Raw genomic sequence first — 20,181 nt, forward strand, 5'->3', positions numbered from 1 at the left:
AAGGAGCCATAATCAGTTAATTCAGTAAATAATTCAGGCTGATTCCATACAGCAAAAACCAAGAAAAAAAGCACCTACAGGACTCTCTCAGACTGTGAAAAACAAGATACTCTGGTCTGATGAACCTCAGTTCCAAGCATCATGTATGGAGGAAACCATGGCACTGCTTATCACCTGCATAATACCATCTCAACAGTAAAGTGTGGTGATAGCAGCATCATGCTGTGGGGGTGTGTTTCAGTCAGGGACTGTGGGACTAGTCAGGGTAGAAGGAAAGCTCAACGCAGCAAAATATAGAGATGGCCTTAATGAAAACCTATAGTCCTGAGCATTCAGAACCTCAGATAGGGCAGAAAGTTCATCTTCCAACAGGACAATGACCCTAAGCACACGGCTAAGACAACTCTAGAGTGGCTTATGGACCACTCTCTCATTGGGACAATTGGGTTCAAGAGTCTGAGCTTGAACCCAATTTCTCAGGAGAAACCTGAAAATGGCTGTCTGCCGACGGTCATCCATCCAACCAGACAGAGCTTGAGAGGATGTTAGGAGAAGAACGCCAAATTCAGATGTACAAAGCTTGTTGCATCATACCCAAAAAGACTTGAGGCTGTAAAGGTGCCTAAACTAAGTACTGACTTAAGGGTACAAATACTTTAGCAATGTACTTATTTCAGTTGTTCCTTTTTAATACATTTGCAAAGTTGTGACTGATTTGTCAGTCACATGCAAATTTTGTCATTATGGTTTATGGAGTGTAGATTGATGTGAAAAAAAGTCATTTTAAGTAGTTTAACATAAGGCAGCAACATTACAAAATGTGAAAAAAGAAGGGGTATGAATACTTTCGCAAGGCACTATATATTTTATATACTGTATATATAAAGTCTTTAAAAAATTGAGGGAAAATTTAGTTTTAAAGTTGTTTACCAGCTGCGACAAATTTAGAGACTTTTAGGAGAATTTCAGCCAATATACTCTTAGCATGGTAAACTGTGTTAAAATAAAAATAAATTGTGTTTTAAATCGTTGCATTTCAAAACACAGTGAACGAACTTTAAGAAACGCTCCTGATCAGTGTGGGGTGGACATAACCCTAAACCAGCTAAATTATACAGGACTTCAGTTAGTCCCAGACCAACTAGTCATTGAGACAACTAACCAACTAGATTATTTTATGTAATTTTGCACATCCCTAGAATATCCATATACGGAATAGAACATTTTTCCTATGAAAAGCAAAGAAATGAGCGGAGAGGAGGGAGAATTGAAGGAGGATGGAATTCTGAGAGAGGGAGAGAAGGAAAACTAGGTCAAGTCACATGACTGAGCGATCAACTGTAGGCAGGATTACATTTCTACAGCATGTGCCCATTTACAAAACAAATGTTGACTGCAGCTTTATCTGCGTTTTGTGAGGGGCTGAGCAGGGAATGAGGCAAGGGGGCAGGTCCAGATCAGCGAGGCGCGAGATTCTCAGTGATGTGTGTGCTGTGTGTACAGTGAGTTAAACACACAGAGTCAGAAACAGTGGCATCCTCTCAGACAGAAGAGAGACTGATGTCTGAGTGGACAGGAAGACACTGTCATAACCGAACTTCACAATTCTGCTTACATTTCCAAATATACATCAACTGCCCTTTGCACACTGTATTTAGCTTTGGGGTTATTTTCGGGGTCTGTATAAATAAATGCAGACATGCATACTGCAGGTATTACATTCCTGGAAGTGTGCGTCATCACCAACACATGATATTGTTCTGTTTATTCGAAACGCGCAGTTTTGTCTTCTGCAGCTTAAAATGCTCAAGCTATTTAAAAAAGGATGGATGCTGATAAGCTGTAAATGGTTTTATCCTTCATCAGCTGGAAAATATAATTGTGAGAGTGATTCCACCTATATCATTTCTCTGTGCCATTATTGCTATAGTTGTGGTGTGAACTCTGCTATTCTTTTATAATTAGAACGATTTTTAAAACTCTTTATAATTAGTTATCTTTGGCATGAACAGTCTTAATGCCATTTTGTCCGACAAAGCAGTCAGGAGAGTTAGTAGATTAGCGTCGGTGGACTTGAATTTGAAAAACGATGTGTACTGACATCTTTCCGCGGTTGAAACAACATTCCTTCTGATGTTTGTTCATGTTTATTTGATGCTATAATTAACTAGAAGGAAGAGACGATTGGTTCACGAGCAGCTTTAACTGAGGAGCTACAGCGATCTGTCACGCCACACAACGTGATTTGATTTTTCATTCATTAGAACTCTATCCTAATATTAATAAGAATTTGCCAATTTATCTCTTCAGTTATGTCAAGCCAGTAGTAATATTATGTTCTTCATGCCAATATATATATTTTTTTAATAAATATTCAGCTATTTATGACATAAAAAAACCCATCCAGACAAAGTTGACAGAGAACTAACAGATAATTAGGATTACAACGTTATCTTTAATTCAAAATCCAGCTGACTCCGACTTGTTTAGAACAGACATCAGCCATACGAGGTAAGATATGGGTAGGTTTTTAGTCTGGCCCCCCGTGGAATGGTTATACAATGTTTGCATTTATTATTTGTGAAAAAGGGGCTTTCTGAACTGTACATAGGCCACATATATGCACCGTATTAGCAATGGTAGGTTGTCAATACAGGACATTGTGATTTCTCTTTGTAATATAGTTATTTCGGTTTGATAGCTCTCTTCTGCTTTGTTTATGTTTAATTTTTTTTCAAGTGGCAGCTGCTCACAGTTGATCGCACTGCACAATCAGAGCGGGCACTTTAGGGGATTTAGTGCTTAAAGGTGAGGTATGGTTTCTGCTAAACTAGTGGCACCTAGCGGAATTACAAAAATAAATCAACCTTGCAAACGCACGTCACACCTCCACCAACTCAAACATCTCTTAAGGGTGCTTCCGTGTTTGTGAAGGCATGTCTCAAAAGGTGAAAGTAGACTACATTCAATAAAAGGTTCAAAATTGATACAAGGAATACTTTCAGCTGTGCTGCTACGAACGCGAGAGTCTCTCTTATAATAAACCCATCCAACGGGTCTGCACCGGGCACATTTTTTGACATGACGTGCCACGACTATTTGAGGCTGTTCACACTGGACACAAAGTAAATATTAAAAATTGGAACATTCATCTTATGATGTATTGAAACGTTCATTGTAGGGTGTTGCGTCGCAATGCTTTATTAGCTTTGATGTGTTCATGACCCGTTACTAGGGCTGGGTAAAAAATATTGATTTCTCGATTTTAATCGATTCTCATTTTTACCAAATGATATCGATTCTTTAATCCCAAGAATCGATTAGTCATCCTGTTTTCAGTTGATGAATGAATGGAACATTGTTGCGCGCATCCCATCCAATAAATCGCAATAAACTTTGTGCTTTGTTATTATTGATATGAAACAAAGTTTCAAATTACGTCCATTTTCTTACGAAATTCAAAAACATAATTACCGTTTTGGTGCTGTGGCGTGAGATCGCTCTGGCGCTGAGCGCACATGATCTTCTCTTCCGCCTTAATACCGGTTACAGCGTGAAATAAACATGAATGAGCATCTGAGAGTGTGTTAAAAGATAGAGTACAACTTATTGAAGTCCGTATCATGTCACATGGAATCGCTCAATCAGTGTTTTAACCGTGGAAAGACGTTAGTAAACAATGTCATGTAACGTCACATTTACCTCAGAAAAAACATATCCAGTGACCATAAACTCGTTAGTCAGCTAGAAAAATTAACTCTAGAGAGGAGCATTTTGTTAATTATATGCACCATATTACATATTCATTATAATTTTTTTATGTTCTTCAATATTCAATGCATGTTTGAATAAATCTGGAAAGTTTTTTATGACAGCCACCATTTAAATTATCTAATTTCATATAACTTTATTATTATAAAATTAAATAAAGTATATTTTAAGTGTTTGTATACAAATCCGTTAATTTTTACCTTCAATATTGTAGTAGGCTAATGAAGCCAATAGGCCACAACTGACTCCCATAGTTTACAATAATAGTTAAGAGATTTGTTTTCCTTGAGAAAATGTGCAGTGTATTGTACCTGATATCCAAAATAATCAATACTGAATCGAATCGAATCGTAATCGAAATCGAATTGCAAGCTTGTGAATGGAAATCGAATTGAATTGTGAAATTTGTGTCAATACCCAGCCCTACCCGTTACATCTTTATCTTACATACTTCACCTTTAAAACATGGGTGTTTATAGTGCCGAACAGAGACTGGTCCGACATTTTTTTTTTCTTACAAATTAAGCCAGTTGAAAAACATAGGATGGTGCGAATTATTTCACACACTTTTAGAGGCCTACCCATCATCCACTTTATGCATCCGCCACTGGCCCAGACACACAATGAGTTTTAAAACAATAAAAACCAACAATAAAAATGTCTAAATGCATAAAAAAACTATTTTTACTAAATAGAATTGCTGATCTAAAGTAACTATGTAAAATACATGTTCATGTTCTTGTTTTAAGCATAAATCAAGATAAGGTATAAAATAGGGGAATAAAAGCTGTATCTGCATCTAGGGAAGCATAGTTAATACGGGGTGACATCTTACGAGAGGCAAATGTCATGGGTCTAAAGCTGACAACAAGCAGAAAAAAAATGTGAGACTGCCAATCAAACACACATTTCCGATTCATCCAATCATAAGATTGGTTAGTACTTTGAAGCTCCGTCTACAGTGCGCCAATTACAGTCACATTCTGTGACTGGTGATCTTTTCAGAAAACTCAAGTCAATGTACTTAAATGCAATGTTTACTGACAATCAAAAGTCACCTTTTCATTTTATAACAGTGACAAGCTCTAAAACATTAAAATTCCCTGATGCCTTGGTGTTTTTTGAGAGAGTGGAAAAGCTCAGTCAGCATTCAGGCAAGAATAGAGAGCCCAAATAAATAAATAAAAATAACATTAAAAACACAAAAACAAGAGACCCCAATATCAGATGCTAAACAACAGTGACAGGATGTCATTTAGGTTTAGGGACAAAACGGTGTCCTAAATTCTGAATGAATGTAGATACAGCCATTGGTTTGAGTGAAAAACCTACAAGCACATGTATGCGAATACAACACATCCATTCGGCCACTTCTCTTCTTGATCCATTGATAATGTATAAAACACAGTTTGAGAACAACCCACATGGCTCAAAACCACTTTGGTGGTGTATGGTTCAGATCAGGGCAGCGACTGTAGATACACACCATGCCCGCCGTGTTCTAGGAATGCCGATAGAAAAATCCTGATTTGTGCTGCGTTGGAGGACGTGGTGGGGTGTGTGCAGCGAGGATTGGGAATTAAATAATGTAGAGAACACACACACATATACACGCACACTCAATGATGATGTGTATCAGCCTCTCCCTGCTGTTCCCGATGCAGTCAGGCAGAAAGATCTAGGCCATCTGCACAGCAACAGAGAAAATAGCTCTGCGCGCAGACAGAGGGGGACACGATTAACCAACTGGCTGCATTTTTTCTATCTCTCTGAGAAGAGATGGAGTGAGAGACAGACAGAGAAACAGAGAGTGCTAAAATTGAAATGGGCTTAGAAATAAAAACACACTTCTTTAGACATCAGTCATAAGCAGACACCGGAGAGAGTGACAGAGCAAGAAATCGGAATGGCAGGGGAAAAATTCCCACCTAATGAGGTATGACAGTCCTGAGTCGGAAAGGTAAAGGAAAATATATCACTTTAAAGCCCTGTACATGCAACAGTAGTCATGACAAGACCTGCAGAACATTCAGTAAACAGTGGTTTTCAACCTTTCTGACTCAACGGCCCCTCTAATATTAGGCCCCATGACTTTTACAGTTATTTAGGATTCACTGGATAAGAAATCAGGATAAAGATTTTTCTTTAAATATATTATTTCTTCCTGATCAAATATTTTAGCTAGAACAATATATAGGCTATTTATGCATATATTTTATTAATTTACATGACTTTTTTTCAAGTTTTTCAAGACTGTGTGAATTCAAGAATATTGTGACAAAAAAAACTTAATTATAATAATTAATAATATTGAGAAATGTATTAACAATATTTAGAAAAATCAAAGAAAACATTTGCAAATCAGCCTAACATCAGCACAGAAAGAAGATGCATTTCTGCAGGCAAAACTAATAATCATAACAGCATCACAACAGCACAATAATAATTTAAATAAACTTGATTTTTATTGGTTGATCGTTGCATTCAGAATTTAGGGACCAATAAACCTTATTATTGATTGTCCCTTACGGCTGATTTGCTTCATACAGTAGCTCTCTTGCCTCAGCAGTCTCTTTTCTCTCATATAATAATTTAATTTACCTCACATTAATGATTCAAGTTTGTTTATTGATGTGGCAAGAAGCTGTTTAAGAAGCATAATAACCCCAAAATGAGCCCTTATTACCATGGTTTATGCTGGTATACTAGTAACAACTATCTGACTGTGATATTCCTTGTTTCACCCATTTAAAATGGCGATCAAATACGCCAATTCATAAAAACCTTTCTTAAAGAGCCTTATAAATCCTCAGCGATAGCAAAGTCATGTGCTGTACAAGCTACTATAATAACATGCGCTGTCGTTCTATGCCTAGAAAGATGAAATAATCTGACGTCTGTCAGTCTGTGGATCTGAATACACACTCAATCCACTGAAGTCTTTTAAAACAGAATTTTAATTCCATGACCCAAGAGAGGTTCAGCTCAGGCAAGGTTACCATCACACATCAAAGCTGCTTTCAACATAAAAAGCTGACAATTAAGGCTTGGATTTATGTTCGGGATTGATTTATACTCAGATTTACATTCAGCTTTCAAAAGAAACTCTGCTAATTGTGGAAGTAAAATGCAATGCCACATGGTTCTTTGAGACAGAGATTATGTCACGTCGCAAGTACCTCATGTACGACAGACTGTCACTGTTCCAAGAAGTTTAAAACTAATTTTATATATTGTGACAAATTTGATATAATAGTGAAGAAACTTGACTAAAAAAACCAGGGTGCAGCACTTCACGATAGCACTCTTAGCTATTATTTCTCATGCTACAAATACAAGGGCTCTCATGAAACTACAAACTAGGGGTGTAACGGTTCTCAGTAAAAAAAAAAAAAAAAAAAACTACAGCTCTCCATCCACGGTTCGGCATGGACTTGCACTGAGGTTCATCTCAAATCTGATGACGCATATGCATCTATAATATGGTTTGTTGAAAATAACACATAAAAAAAAGACAGACAGTTATATTGCTAATGTACGTTTCTGTCGATGGATACACATTCTGGCTTCCCCTAAACTTTGTTCAATTGGAGTGCCGTACGCTCTAATATGATCAGTCATTTACGCCGTCATCACCCGGGTGTTGATAGCTTGCGAGCGCAGGTGAGATCTGAACAGCACACATTACTATGTGTTTAAACTAAACTCATTTGAGCCCTGCCTTAAACATTCAAGCGCAAGAAGATGCGGAAGAGAACTCGCCCGCACGCTGTGAAGATTTGTGTTCGCTCACCCGAAGCCACGCCTCAGACATAACATGCCCATCTTGGCAAGTATCCTAGCAAACATAGTAGGTTATGTCTTAAGTGAACGTAAACAGTTGAGAAAGACAACGCATGTGTACAGTATCAGTGTACTGGATCAGTGCATTATGTCTTAAAGTGACAGTAGCCTAATATTCCTGCTGTGTATTTTTAATGTTAATCAAACAACAAAAGACAAGGAAATAACTCCATGCTCTTGAATGAATAGCAATTGTAACTTTAATAATGATTATGCAATGCTGTTTTACATTTGATTGCTTTATTCAATTTCTGTACCTTAAACTACTGTTAGATACCTGAAAAACCTGAAAGCACTATTTTATGTTCGCTGTTGCTTGTAATTGTATTATTTAATCTCATTTTCTTTATTTTTATTTGACAGTAGTTTTTTTTCCCCATAACATATATACATATATACAGTGCAATGCATAAGTGAATACACCCATGCTAAAGTTGACTAAAAAGAGGAATAAAAAATCATATTTTGGAAATTGAACTTAATGCCTTAATTTAAAAAATTAGGAAAAATCCAACCTTTAAGGACACCAATTTTCTTTGTGAATGAATAATGTATCGTAAATAAATAAATGTTCTTCCTTAAAATACATGGTGCATAAGTGAGTACACCCCTATGTTAAATTCCCATAGAGGCAGGCAGATTTTTATTTTTAAGTATTTAAAAAAAAAAAAAATTAGGATACTATGCATCCTGATAAAGTTCCCTTGGCCTTTGGAATTAAAATAGCCCCACATCATCACATAGCCTTCACCATACCTAGAGATTGGCATGGGGTACTTTCCATAAGATCATCTCTCAATGCAAATCAAACTAGCTTTTAGGCTAACTGAAATAAAATCATGCCAATCTCTAGGTATGGTGAAGGCTATGTGATGATGTGGGGCTATTTTAATTCCAAAGGCCAAGGGAACTTTATCAGGATGCATAGTATCCTAAAAAAACATTAACATAGGGGTGTACTCACTTATGCACCATGTATTTTAAGGAAGAACATTTATTTATTTACGATACATTATTCATTCACAAAGAAAATTGGTGTCGTTAAAGGTTGGATTTTTCCTAATTTTTTAAATTAAGGCATTAAGTTCAATTTCCAAAATATGATTTTTTATTCCTCTTTTTAGTCAACTTTAGCATGGGTGTATTCACTTATGCATTGCACTGTATATGAAAAATAAATAAATATATAAAAAAATACACACACACAGTATAATAAATACATGCCTGGTACAGGTAATGTGTTAACACAGACTTTATTATGCAAAAACAAATTTTCTTTTGAATTTTGGGGTGATATAAGTCCTAGACAGTTTCATAATATTCATTAAAAAAAAACTTTAAAAAAAGGGCGCTTTTCAGCAAGGTTTAGCGGCTGTTGTTGTGGTTGATACGGTTACGGACAGCCTTCTCACTGGAGGTTTATGGTGGGTTGAGTTTCACTGGTGCTCACTCTCCGTCTCTCACCTCAGTGTCACTTAATTAGCCCGCCTGCACAAAGGGAAACCAGGCACAAGAGCCCAATTTAGACCACAATAAAGTCTGGAATGACTCGACCCGCACTGTAATAGGAGTCCAAACCCCCCTTCATTTACGTGCCAGAGACGTTCCTGGGACTTTGAAGATGCCGAAGACTGAGTGGAGGAGAAAAAAAGGCTAAATCAAAGGAGGGACCCATAAATTCCATGAGATTCCTCCAGATGTTTCAAAATATATTTGCTGAAGCATTCCAGATGTGCCACCTTTTAGTTCCCCTTAGCTCTTTCTAAGATTCTGATTTTTATCATTGCAAAGAATCTCACAGTAAGCTTTAAACATATAATAGATGAGGAAAAAGAGAAATAGGACCAGAAAATATATGTTGCTTCGAGAGGTGAATTTTTCCCAAGATAAACTAACAGCGAGATGTTTGCAATGTTTCCTACTGTGCAGTTCCCCCGACACGCTCCTGTGTGCCAGTGCTGCGTACTTCCCACAGGCTGTGACCTGGCCATGACCCCTGACCTTGCAACAAGCGTTCTGTGCCTAGTTGTTCTGCTTTAATCGCAGCTTTTAAAATGAGCCGGCGAATTCAAAACAGTGCCAGAACGTCTCACAAACACCTGCGTAAACTAACTAACCCTCCAGCCGGTGCTTAGGCTCTGATCTGGTTTTTATAATGCGAAGCAGTCTCATGTTACTTATTCTAGTCTGAAACAGAAGAAACCATCCTAAATGTGACACTTGAACTTGCCGGGTGCCGTTTCTGCAGGCGCTGGAATGTAAGCCTTTTGGTATGCAACAAATTGACGTGAAAGAAACTGCCAGCGCCTGCCCGTCTGCCTATCTGTTCCACTGTCTTCCTGTCTGGATTGCCTAACTCCACACAGAAGATTTTGCCACAGGCGTTCTCAAACTCCACCGTAAACACGTTTCTAAGCCCAGACCGCTGGCTAACAAATGCTGAGTGGAAGTTGCACTTGCAATTCCAATGCAAACAACTACTCAGGGACGACTGCCAAACCACAATTACCTCCCACAATGCAGTGAGTGCTAAAATACTCCACCTATCCAGTATGAACCTACGTCACATGTGCTCTCACACACCACTGATTCTTGAGATGATTCTTTTGAAATCTAGCTGACATTAGTTTTAAAAATAGCAACCATTCCACTTATCAAAATTATGACATCACTCACAAATGTATCCGTTCTAACTTTATACTCCATTTTATATATATATATATATATATATATATATATATATATATATATATATATATATATATATATATATATATATATATATATATATATATATATAATAAAATGTATTATGTAAAAAAAAAAACATTTTAAAAGTATTGTATTTATGTTATTTATATAAAATAAGGAAAATATATTAAATAAGCAATATAATAACAATCTGAATATATAATAATAATAATAATAATAATAATAATAATAATATAGTATATATATCATTATAAATAAAAACATTTAAAAATAATTATATTAATAAAATAATGAATATATTAACTTTTATAAAATATATTAAAGAATATTCTAAAATAATTTTATGTACAGTACCTAAATATAATATTTGATATATAATAAAACTTAAGAAAAACCTAAATAACTTAACTTTTATAAAAATAAAATAAAACACCTTTTGTATAAGGTTTCACAGTTGTGACACTGTCATATATTTATTTCTGATTATGATTAAAATGAAGGCAAAAACCAAAGAGTCTCATCCTGAAGAAGAGTTCAAGAACATTTACACAAGTTCCCAAACATAGGGGAAAATCTTTGACCATGCTGACCAGAATAAACCAAAATAATTCCTCAGTTTTATAGCCGTTTTGTCCCAGGACTAGAATCACTTAAGACACACACACACACTCAGGGTAAGTGATAGGAAGTAACTGGCTCACACACCTCCAAGATTAAAAGGCCTCTCAGCTGGAGTGAGCCGCAGCTCAACAGCCACTTGACAAACAGCAGCGGCGCTCGCAGCAAATGGGTAATAAGAGGTGTGCTCTTTTACTGTTCCAGCAAGAGGAAGGCAGCAAGGTCAGAAGGCACCAGAGCACCATTTCTCACTGGAATGGCCAGATCTGTGAAAGAGACACCATCTCTGACATGTGCCATGACTTATGTAAACAGATATTCGCCCACACCATCATCTTATACCTCATGGAGACGTACTCAGCCATAACAGAGATGGAGCGAGATGGCTGACATGTCTCAAAGTACATTTGAAACGCAAGTGAGAGTCTGCAGTTGACGTGAACGAACTGTAAATCACTCTCGCAAGCCCGTCGGTAAAAAAAAAGAAAAGAAAAGTGGCCTTGTTTGGGCAAAACGTGGATTGTGAGGGTAAAAGCACACCTGGCTTAGTCCAAAAAAAGAAACTGATGTGAAGGACAGCGTTCACGCTCCAGCAGCAGAGTTGCCATCTACTTGCATACAAATCCCTTCATCTTATCTTTGTCATCGTATTTTGGTTGGTGTAACAGATATGGATTATCATAATTGCAATCATGGTCCTTAATCTGCTGGGCTGATTTAGGCTTTCCAGTGTAAGCTGCATTAACGACAAAACCCCCCACATACACACAGTCCAGAACGCTAAAGCCCAGGGATGTTTTTTGCCCGTTACAATTGATACTTTTCAGATTACAGTACATGAGCCCAGGAATCTTGGGTAAAAGCTAAAGCAGACCGTTTGACTTTGTAAACGATTTATAGAGTTTGACTGGACAATCCATTGCGTTCAAACATTCTCATTTACATGTAAAATTGAAGCAAGCAAGGCCCTGCGATAATGTTGCCGATGTTTTGTGTAATTATACATTTAAGTACTGAGAAATAATTAAACATGGCCAACATTAGGGTGTGGTTTAGGATTAGTAGCATGTAATTATGCACAATTTATAGTAATTGCTATAGTAACTACATGTAACGTGTAAAACAAAATGTTACCGCCATCATTATTGTAGGATCAATCACACTATTTTAGACTTTTGTCTAGGGGTTTAAGTAAAATGGTTGAAGAAGCCCTGCATATGTCACCAGAGAGAGAGAAGTCTGTCGTTACACCAGAGGATCGAGTTATACTTTGATTAATTGATGAATTATAAGGTCAATTTAAAAAAAAACATATGCATGACTAGTTCACAATAAGATAAATAACATGTATTTAGAAAATAGATCGGGTGAATTCGCATTTCATGCCAAGAGCGTTTGAAAGAAGCATCTATCAGCGGGTACTGAATATACTCTGTATTACCAGTACTGCAGAAATGCTGGTACCATCAACTTTTTTTTAGGACCAATTGGTACTGGTAATATTGGTAAACTTAACAACCCTATTCTGCCTTACTATGAAAACAAAATAATGGCCAAAATCGTATAGTGTTCGATGCTCAGAATGCACCATGCCACATCCAAAGAACAGCCACAGACACCTTGATTCACACGAGCAAACCTATAAAGTCATTACTGTGATTTAAAACGGTCTAAACCATGTGTCGCTCCACCTTCAGAAATAGATAGAAGACTACTTCACATTTCTGTCAGTGCATTTTAATTAACGCCTGTGTGATAAAGGCTAATGTCACTGTGCTGGAATATGAATTCTACACTGTAGAGTTGCTTATGGTTAATGGCCTGCAGTTCTGACACAGAGGGTGCAGGATCAGTCCCAAACAGCCTTGAATACATTGGTCCAAAATCCCATTTCACATAACGACATACTAAACAACATATAGTTCTGACTGGGTGTGATAGTGTTGCGTCGCCAAGCGTTTGGCCAGCAATTTACATGTGTCTTGAGATTCATAAAGTCGTGCCTGTTTTGGATTAAAAAGCATTTGGTAAATAGCAAGAAACTAAAAGTACTGAAGAAGGGAACCGAGGGGCGCCAGATGCAATATTGATTCATTGGCTGAAACCTACTCTAAAGCGTGTGCATGCGAAACCTCACACACGTTTGCAGTGAATAAATATATAAAAAAGACTTCCTGTGTAGCCACAGCACGTATTTGCCGCTGTCACTGGCTAGCACCTAGTGAGGTGTTAAACAGCACTCCATTTACCCCAAAGCGGTTATCTGATAGAAAGCCTGCTTTTTGACCGAACCACCGCAAGTCAACTCAAGTCACCTTTATTTATATTGCTTCAAAGCAGCAGTGATAACAGGAAAATTATGCATTTCGGCTGTTGTTCAGCTGAATTCAGTTCCGTTGTAAAGATCCTCAATTATTAATTTAGTTCATTTCATCTATAAAGCAGTTCTGCAAAAAATGATGTTAGCGTCCAGCTCAGCTCAGTTCTCATTCAACATCGTCAGTACACTCAATAATATTGTTGAATATACATGTCCCCAACTAAGCAAGCCAGAGGCGACAGTAGCAAGGAAACCAAACTCCATCAGGTGACAGAATGAAGGGGAAAATACCCCTTGGGAGAAACCAGGCTCAGTCAGGGGCCAGTTCTCCTCCGGCCAACGAACCGACACGGCGTGATTATGATTCAGGCTGCACATCAAGAAGCATTTAATTTGACTCGATGCAAAGAGTCCATGTTTGTATTCTAATTTTCAGGTATTTGACAGTTAAGTGCTGATTTTGTTTCCAAAAGACCAGCAATTTCGTGTTTTTATTTTCTGTCATATACACTACCATTCTAAAGTTGAGTCTGTAAAATGTCATGCTTTTTTACAGAACCCTCTTATGCTCACCACAGCAGATTTGTTTTTATAAAAAAGAAGTAATATTGTTAAATATTATGACAATTTAAAAATAACAGTTTTCTATTTAAATCTATTTTTAAATTGTAATTTAGTCCTGTGATGGCAAAGCTAAATTTTCATTACTTCAGTGGAACATGATCCCCCAGAAATCCTTCTAATATGGTATTTTGGTGCTTAAAGAGATAGTTCACCCAAAAAAGAAAAATCTGTCATCATTTACTCCCCCTTAAACCTGTAAAGTTTCTTTGTTCTGCTGAACACAAAAGAATATATTTTAAAGAATGTCGGTAATCAAACAGCTGTAGGCCACCACTGACTTCCATTGTATTTTTTTTCCTACTATAGAAGTCAATAGCTACCATCAACTGTCTGGTTACCAACATTCTTCAAATTATCTTCTTTTGTGTTCAGCAGAGGAAAGAAACTCATACAGGTTTGGAACAACTTTAGGTTGAGTCAATTATGGAATGAATTTAAACTAATTTTTTGGTGAACTATACCTTTAAGAAACATTTCTTATTACTATCAGTTAAAATCAGCTGTGCTGCTTTAAACTTTTAAACAGTAGTGCAATACATGCAAAAGCTCTTTGTGGTTATCACATGCTCTGACACATTAGCTGTGGTGCTCATGAGGATGATGCAGGTTAGAATCTGTTTCGCAAAATTTCTCGATCATATTTCCTTCTCTCATTATCCATACTAAAAATAAAATGAACAAAACAGCCTCTATTGTTCTATGGACCCACAACTTAAGTTAAAAAAATATATAAAAGCTCCAATCATATCAGTAAAATGAAGCTTCTTAGGGAAGTCTGAATGACCATCACTTACCCAGAGCAAGTTGATTCAACAAAACTAAACAATGCTTATCTCTCGTCAGTTACTTTTACATAACGCGCACAATATCAGTCCTATCAGACCGTGATAAATGTATAAGCGAAGGTTCAGAGTATAACGTCCGCTTTAGTTTATCATCAGTCGTAACGTTGTGAAAACTCAATTCTAGAAGTCCAAAGCAAATCCTCCAGCTGATAAAACATATGGGGAGCGGAGGTCAACGTCTGAGGTTCATAGTCCACAGCTCCCCTTAAAGATAAAACACTCACAACGGTCGGGGGCTGAAAAATTCACAAATTATTAACAAGGGTTTGACGCATGGCTATCATAAACAACCATTTTAGAGCTCCATTTCTGCACACATCAATAACCTGATTGTGAAACTTTAAATCTCATCCTTGGACTGATCATCATGACAGAAAGCTTTGACGTTACCCAAGTGGTCTAGCTCATGGACATGTGTTTTTGAATTGTGTCCTTCTAGCATAAAAAATTAGATGCGTGGATATCCACACTTGAACCTCACTGGAGATGTACATCAACAAAAAGATGTACTGGGAGCTCTAGCTCTTTAAGCCATTAATATTCTCTTTAAAACTTGTCTAGTAAAAATGACAGCTGCAAGTCGCTCACAAAAGGAGGCAAAAAGCATCCGGAGAGAAACCTAAAACTGCCCTGCCATAAAAAATAAAATAAAAAACTTGTATGAGTTTAAGAGGTAAACAGTCCACCCAGCCCCCAAATCAAGGCTCTTTAAACCGTACCCATGCCCAGCACCACCTTTGTTCCTGAATTACGGCTGACAGAGGAATGCACCCCCCTCAACTATGAATGTCACTTTCTCATCAAGACCATGAACTTCACAGATGGGGGCGGAGAAAAAAAACACCTCCTGTCCATCAAAAACAGCTCCTCACCCTCCTCTCGACCCCCTAAAAAACTGTTTTTGTTGAACTAAATGTGGTTTACTTTTATAGTCCTTAAAGCCAAAGACAAAACCATCTCCACCCTATGGATCTGCACAATTAATGAACTACAGATACACAGGGAGTGATTTCACAAAGCAGAATACTTCCATAACTTGTGTTTTTATGATGCAATGCAAGCTTTCAGTCCCTAGTACTTTCCTCTGTGATTTCCATAAAAGGATTCATTAAATCCTTGTAGGCAAAAAAACAGACAAATATGAGGTATTTAGCACCTGTGCCCTTGGGCTGAAAAAAAAAAAGTTAATAAACCCACCCTGTTCTGCACACTGCGGAAAGAACAAAAACATCACGAGTATATCTAGCACTGTAATTTGAAACTGTTCTCAATTACCTCCACAAAAGCATTTGTAAATACAAGTAATCATTCATGTTTAAATGATTATGTGTCTTGATTTCAGCAGGTCAGAGCTGTGCATCTGCTTGACATCAGGAAACAGCACTTCGCTTGCAAGCAGCCACATGTCTTGTGTTGGAAACTTGAGGTAAAGATTTTTTTTGTCTTTCATGATAAGCTTTGGTAAATATGCTTATTAAAAGAGAAAATTATAAGATTAAAATTAAAAAAAAAAAAAATATATATATATATATATATATATATATATATATATATATATATATACACACACACACACACACACACACAAAAGTAAAATTATATATATATATATATATATATATCATAAATAACATAAGAAATTATCATAAATATTATTTTAAATTAGCAAAGTTTTTGAATTCTTTTTATTTATTTTTATTTTATTTTAAATCTTTTACATTATTATTCAGTTTTGTTTTGACTAAAAATATATATATATTTTTACAAATATTTTATTTATTTAAAATCTATTCAGGCTTTTTTTTTTTTTTTTTTTTTTTTAAAAGGGGGTTTAAAGTTTAACAACCAGTTATGGTTAATAAAATCGGAATATTTTAACCAAAGCTTTTTAAAAGACAAGGATTTATGACAATGATTAAATTAGCCGTGCATATTATGTGAAGCATAAAGCACACATCTCCAATAAGAACGTTTGCTACTATAAAACACATGCCTACAGAAATATGATAAATATAAAACCACAAATTAATTTCAGCTTTTACATCCAGATTCCCCAAAATAAAAACCCACATGAGAAGCCAAAACACACCTTCACAAATAGTCTATTATGTTGCTTAGCTCTGTGGTTTTTCTGGTACTGTGCTGGGAACATTCGGGGGTTTTGGGAAGCCCGGCATTCCTGCTGTCTCTCATCTCAGTGAACCGGTGGGGTGATGATGTATTCAAGGTGTAACACGACTCCCGCATGAAAGAGCTACAGAAACAATTTAACAGTCCTGCCTATAGCTCCCGAGTGAAAGTGTAGAGCATGCTTGTTATTCAACCTAACTTACAGTATACGTGCCTCTGTGTGATAACTAAATCATGTGTGACTGCTGAACTAATCTCCATGCATGGCAAGTAAACTCATATGCATAAGAGTAATGTGTATCATTTATTGAAGAACATGTTCATTTACCAAAACACATATTCATGCATGAGTAAGAGGCACGTACAAGGCAAATACTCAGACTTAAAACTGCTTTGCATCCAGGTTATTAATTATTTTGAGATGTTATACATCATGTTATCTAAATCTCCTGCCTAGTGGTCTATTTTTGGCATCACTCACTGATATCACATTATCTCTACTGCTGCAAATTGCACAATGATTTCATAATCACACACCGACCGTTGGAATTTAAGAGGCTCAGATCTTTTCTTAAAACAAAAAGAAAGAAAAAGACATACCATTTTTCTTGAAAATCATATAGATACTGCCTTGAATATGTTTTACAAAAAAGAAAGAAAATCTATCATCATTTATTCATCCTCATGTCATTCTAAAATCTGCATTACTTCATTGTAATGAACGTTTGAGAATATATGGACGAATATTAATGTTTGAGAATGTATGAATGTTTGAGAATATATGGACACTCATTTCAAAAAAGTGAATGAAGGCTGTCAAGCTCATAAAAATAAAAAAATAAAATAAAAAAAACTCACAAAATTTTCATGAAAACGCAAATTTGTACACTTCTCCATGTCTTCTAAAGCCATAATAATTTTGTCATACAGACCGATTTTATGACATTACGGACGTCTGCACCAGCTCTTGACGAAAATCAAAATGAAAAGAGTTGTGAGAGTAGGCCTACTAGTTTTTGAGAGTAGAATTGTTGTTTTGAGTTAGATTTTTTAATTAATCATCAGTTGTAGTTCACAAAACCAGATGAACTGATTTGATGATCAGGTCTCAACAGTGAACATCTCAATAGAGAAGAAGATTTTTAGTTAACAACAACTTCGGTAGAAATTTCAGTCTGTTCAACTCAGTTCACAGGACTTGGGAAACAGCATATGATTCATTTAAACTATTTTTATGATAACTTTATGGTGCTTTTGTGTCTTATGAATCTTGACAGTCTCAGATCCCATTCACTTGTTATATTGAAAAGAGCAGACCGAAATTTCTTCACAAATTCAATTTTGGTGTTACACAGACAGAAAGTCATACAGGTTTGGAACATCATAAGGATGTTTTTATTTATGTGAAAATATTATTATTATTATTATTTTTTTTTGGTGAACTATTCCTTTAATATGATGGGATAACATCATATGGAAACCACACCTACATTTCTCCTCAGCCGTCGATTAAATAAAAGAACATTTTGAATCACCCGCAACGTTTGTTCCTCGGACACAGAGTAATTTTGTTATTAAATCTAGTCACAATAAATAGATTTCAAATGAAATCCTCTTGCTCTGAAATCATTTGTCACTTTCCTCAGTAAACTACTCCACTTCACAGAAAACGCCAAAGTTTGTCCAAGTTCATAACCGAATCACGCATCAACTAAACTATCTCATACACAAACGGTGCTCAGCTCGCGGCATTATTTGAGACCAAAGTGCAAGGAAATTGATCAAATGTGTGCTTTCTGCAAGTAAAGATTCATTTACAGATGAAAAACAAAAATATTCGCTGAAGCTAACCCGCTTTTTTCTTTCAGTAGCATGGCAAAGCTGTTTGCGATTTAATGAATTCTTACAGACGTCCAACGAGTTCAAACTAAAGGAATGTATATTTTTTCGCTATTTTTTGACTGATGCGCGATGTTGCTTTGCGTTTGTAAATACGAAAAATCCTACACACGTCTGTATTTTTGTTTTTCAGCTAGGAAAGTGATACAAATGATGCGCGAGAATCCAATACCTGCACGTATAAGATTGCATGAGCTTCAACTCTGCAACACAGCCTTAAAAACACGACACTATCAATGTTAAATCATACCGCATATCAAGATTAAAACATTTAAGGAGTAGGCGCTATACTGAATGAGGTGTCACCGTCCGAGCGCGTGCCACCTCGTTTGCACGCCCAACTTTTGTGTTTACCTTTAGTTTGATTTAAAAACAAATGTCCTGATCCACACCATGCACTTGACTGTTGGGCATTATTGATTATGATTACATGCTTTCCATTCGCCACGAATATAACCCTTCAATACAGCCCGAGTCGATAATGAGCGATCCATGTTTCTTTTTTTAAAGCGTTTGTTTTTGCCTCCCTCATGCTAGACTAAAAAGTAAAACAATGTACTCTCCAACTCTCTCTTGCAAACCAAAGAAACTCTAGTGGAAAAATAAATATCTTTCAGTAGTCTGGGGGTAAACTTACCCAATGACAAGAAAGGTTTGGTTTCCATGTCTGGTCGGTTAGCTCATGCCAGCTGACGCGCGCGCGTTGTAAGCAGTCGGCGTCCCTCTCTGATGACAGTATAAGACGGATCCACGCGGTAAAAGTGAAAAGCTTTGCGATAGTGTCAAATGTTCACTTTATGGCACTACTTCTGTTTGTTCACGCTTCTGCTCGGCTCTGTCTACAACTCTCCAGTCCACACTACTGCAAAGGGACCCAGTAAAGGGGACTCCCACTGACGTTCACGCGGGCACATTTAGCAGCGACGCGTGAGGGGAACGTTAACCCTTCCTGCGCCGCTCTGCCTGCCTACAGCCTTGAAGAAGCTAGTAATAAAAAAACAAAACAATGTTTTCTTTAATAAGAAGCACTGTATGCACAAAATAGATATATTTGTGGATATATATAGGGCTTGACATTAACACCCACCAAATGTGGGAGGATTTTAACAGTGGCGTGTAATGCAGTCACTCCTACTAGCCACTTTGGCTGGTTGAATTTTATATATAACATACTATATTTTTCAATTAAGAACCCCTGTGGTGAAAATCAAGTTTTTTTATGTTGTTTATATGACTATGTGGTGTTTTTAACATGCTTTAAGACAAACCATGTGCATGCAAATACATAAGTCAACACCTTGTGGAGTCTTTTCTCCTTAAAACTGCAATGAAAACAAATGAAATGTTGCTGCTGGTGTTTCTTACATCAGAAACTACAGTACCTTGTAACTAATCATGTTAATGTGAGCATATCATTAA

General features: G+C 36.6%; 1 protein-coding gene across 2 annotated transcripts in view; it reads right to left on the reverse strand.

Moving 5' to 3' along the window:
* Positions 1 to 19,798, reverse strand: part of rxraa (retinoid X receptor, alpha a) — a 113,574-nt gene extending 93,776 nt beyond the window's left edge. For both annotated transcript variants that reach the window (XM_084137480.1, XM_084137479.1), the window contains exon 1: positions 19,400 to 19,798. In XM_084137480.1, the coding sequence (XP_083993606.1) occupies positions 19,400 to 19,427 (28 nt within the window). In that variant the 5' untranslated portion in view covers positions 19,428 to 19,798. The remainder of the gene's footprint in view (positions 1 to 19,399) is intronic.
* Between the last annotated feature and the right edge of the window lie 383 nt (positions 19,799 to 20,181).

This window comes from Abramis brama, assembly GCF_963993115.1.
Source record: "Abramis brama genome assembly, chromosome: 15".
In the NCBI taxonomy this organism is placed as follows: Eukaryota; Metazoa; Chordata; class Actinopteri; order Cypriniformes; family Leuciscidae; genus Abramis; species Abramis brama.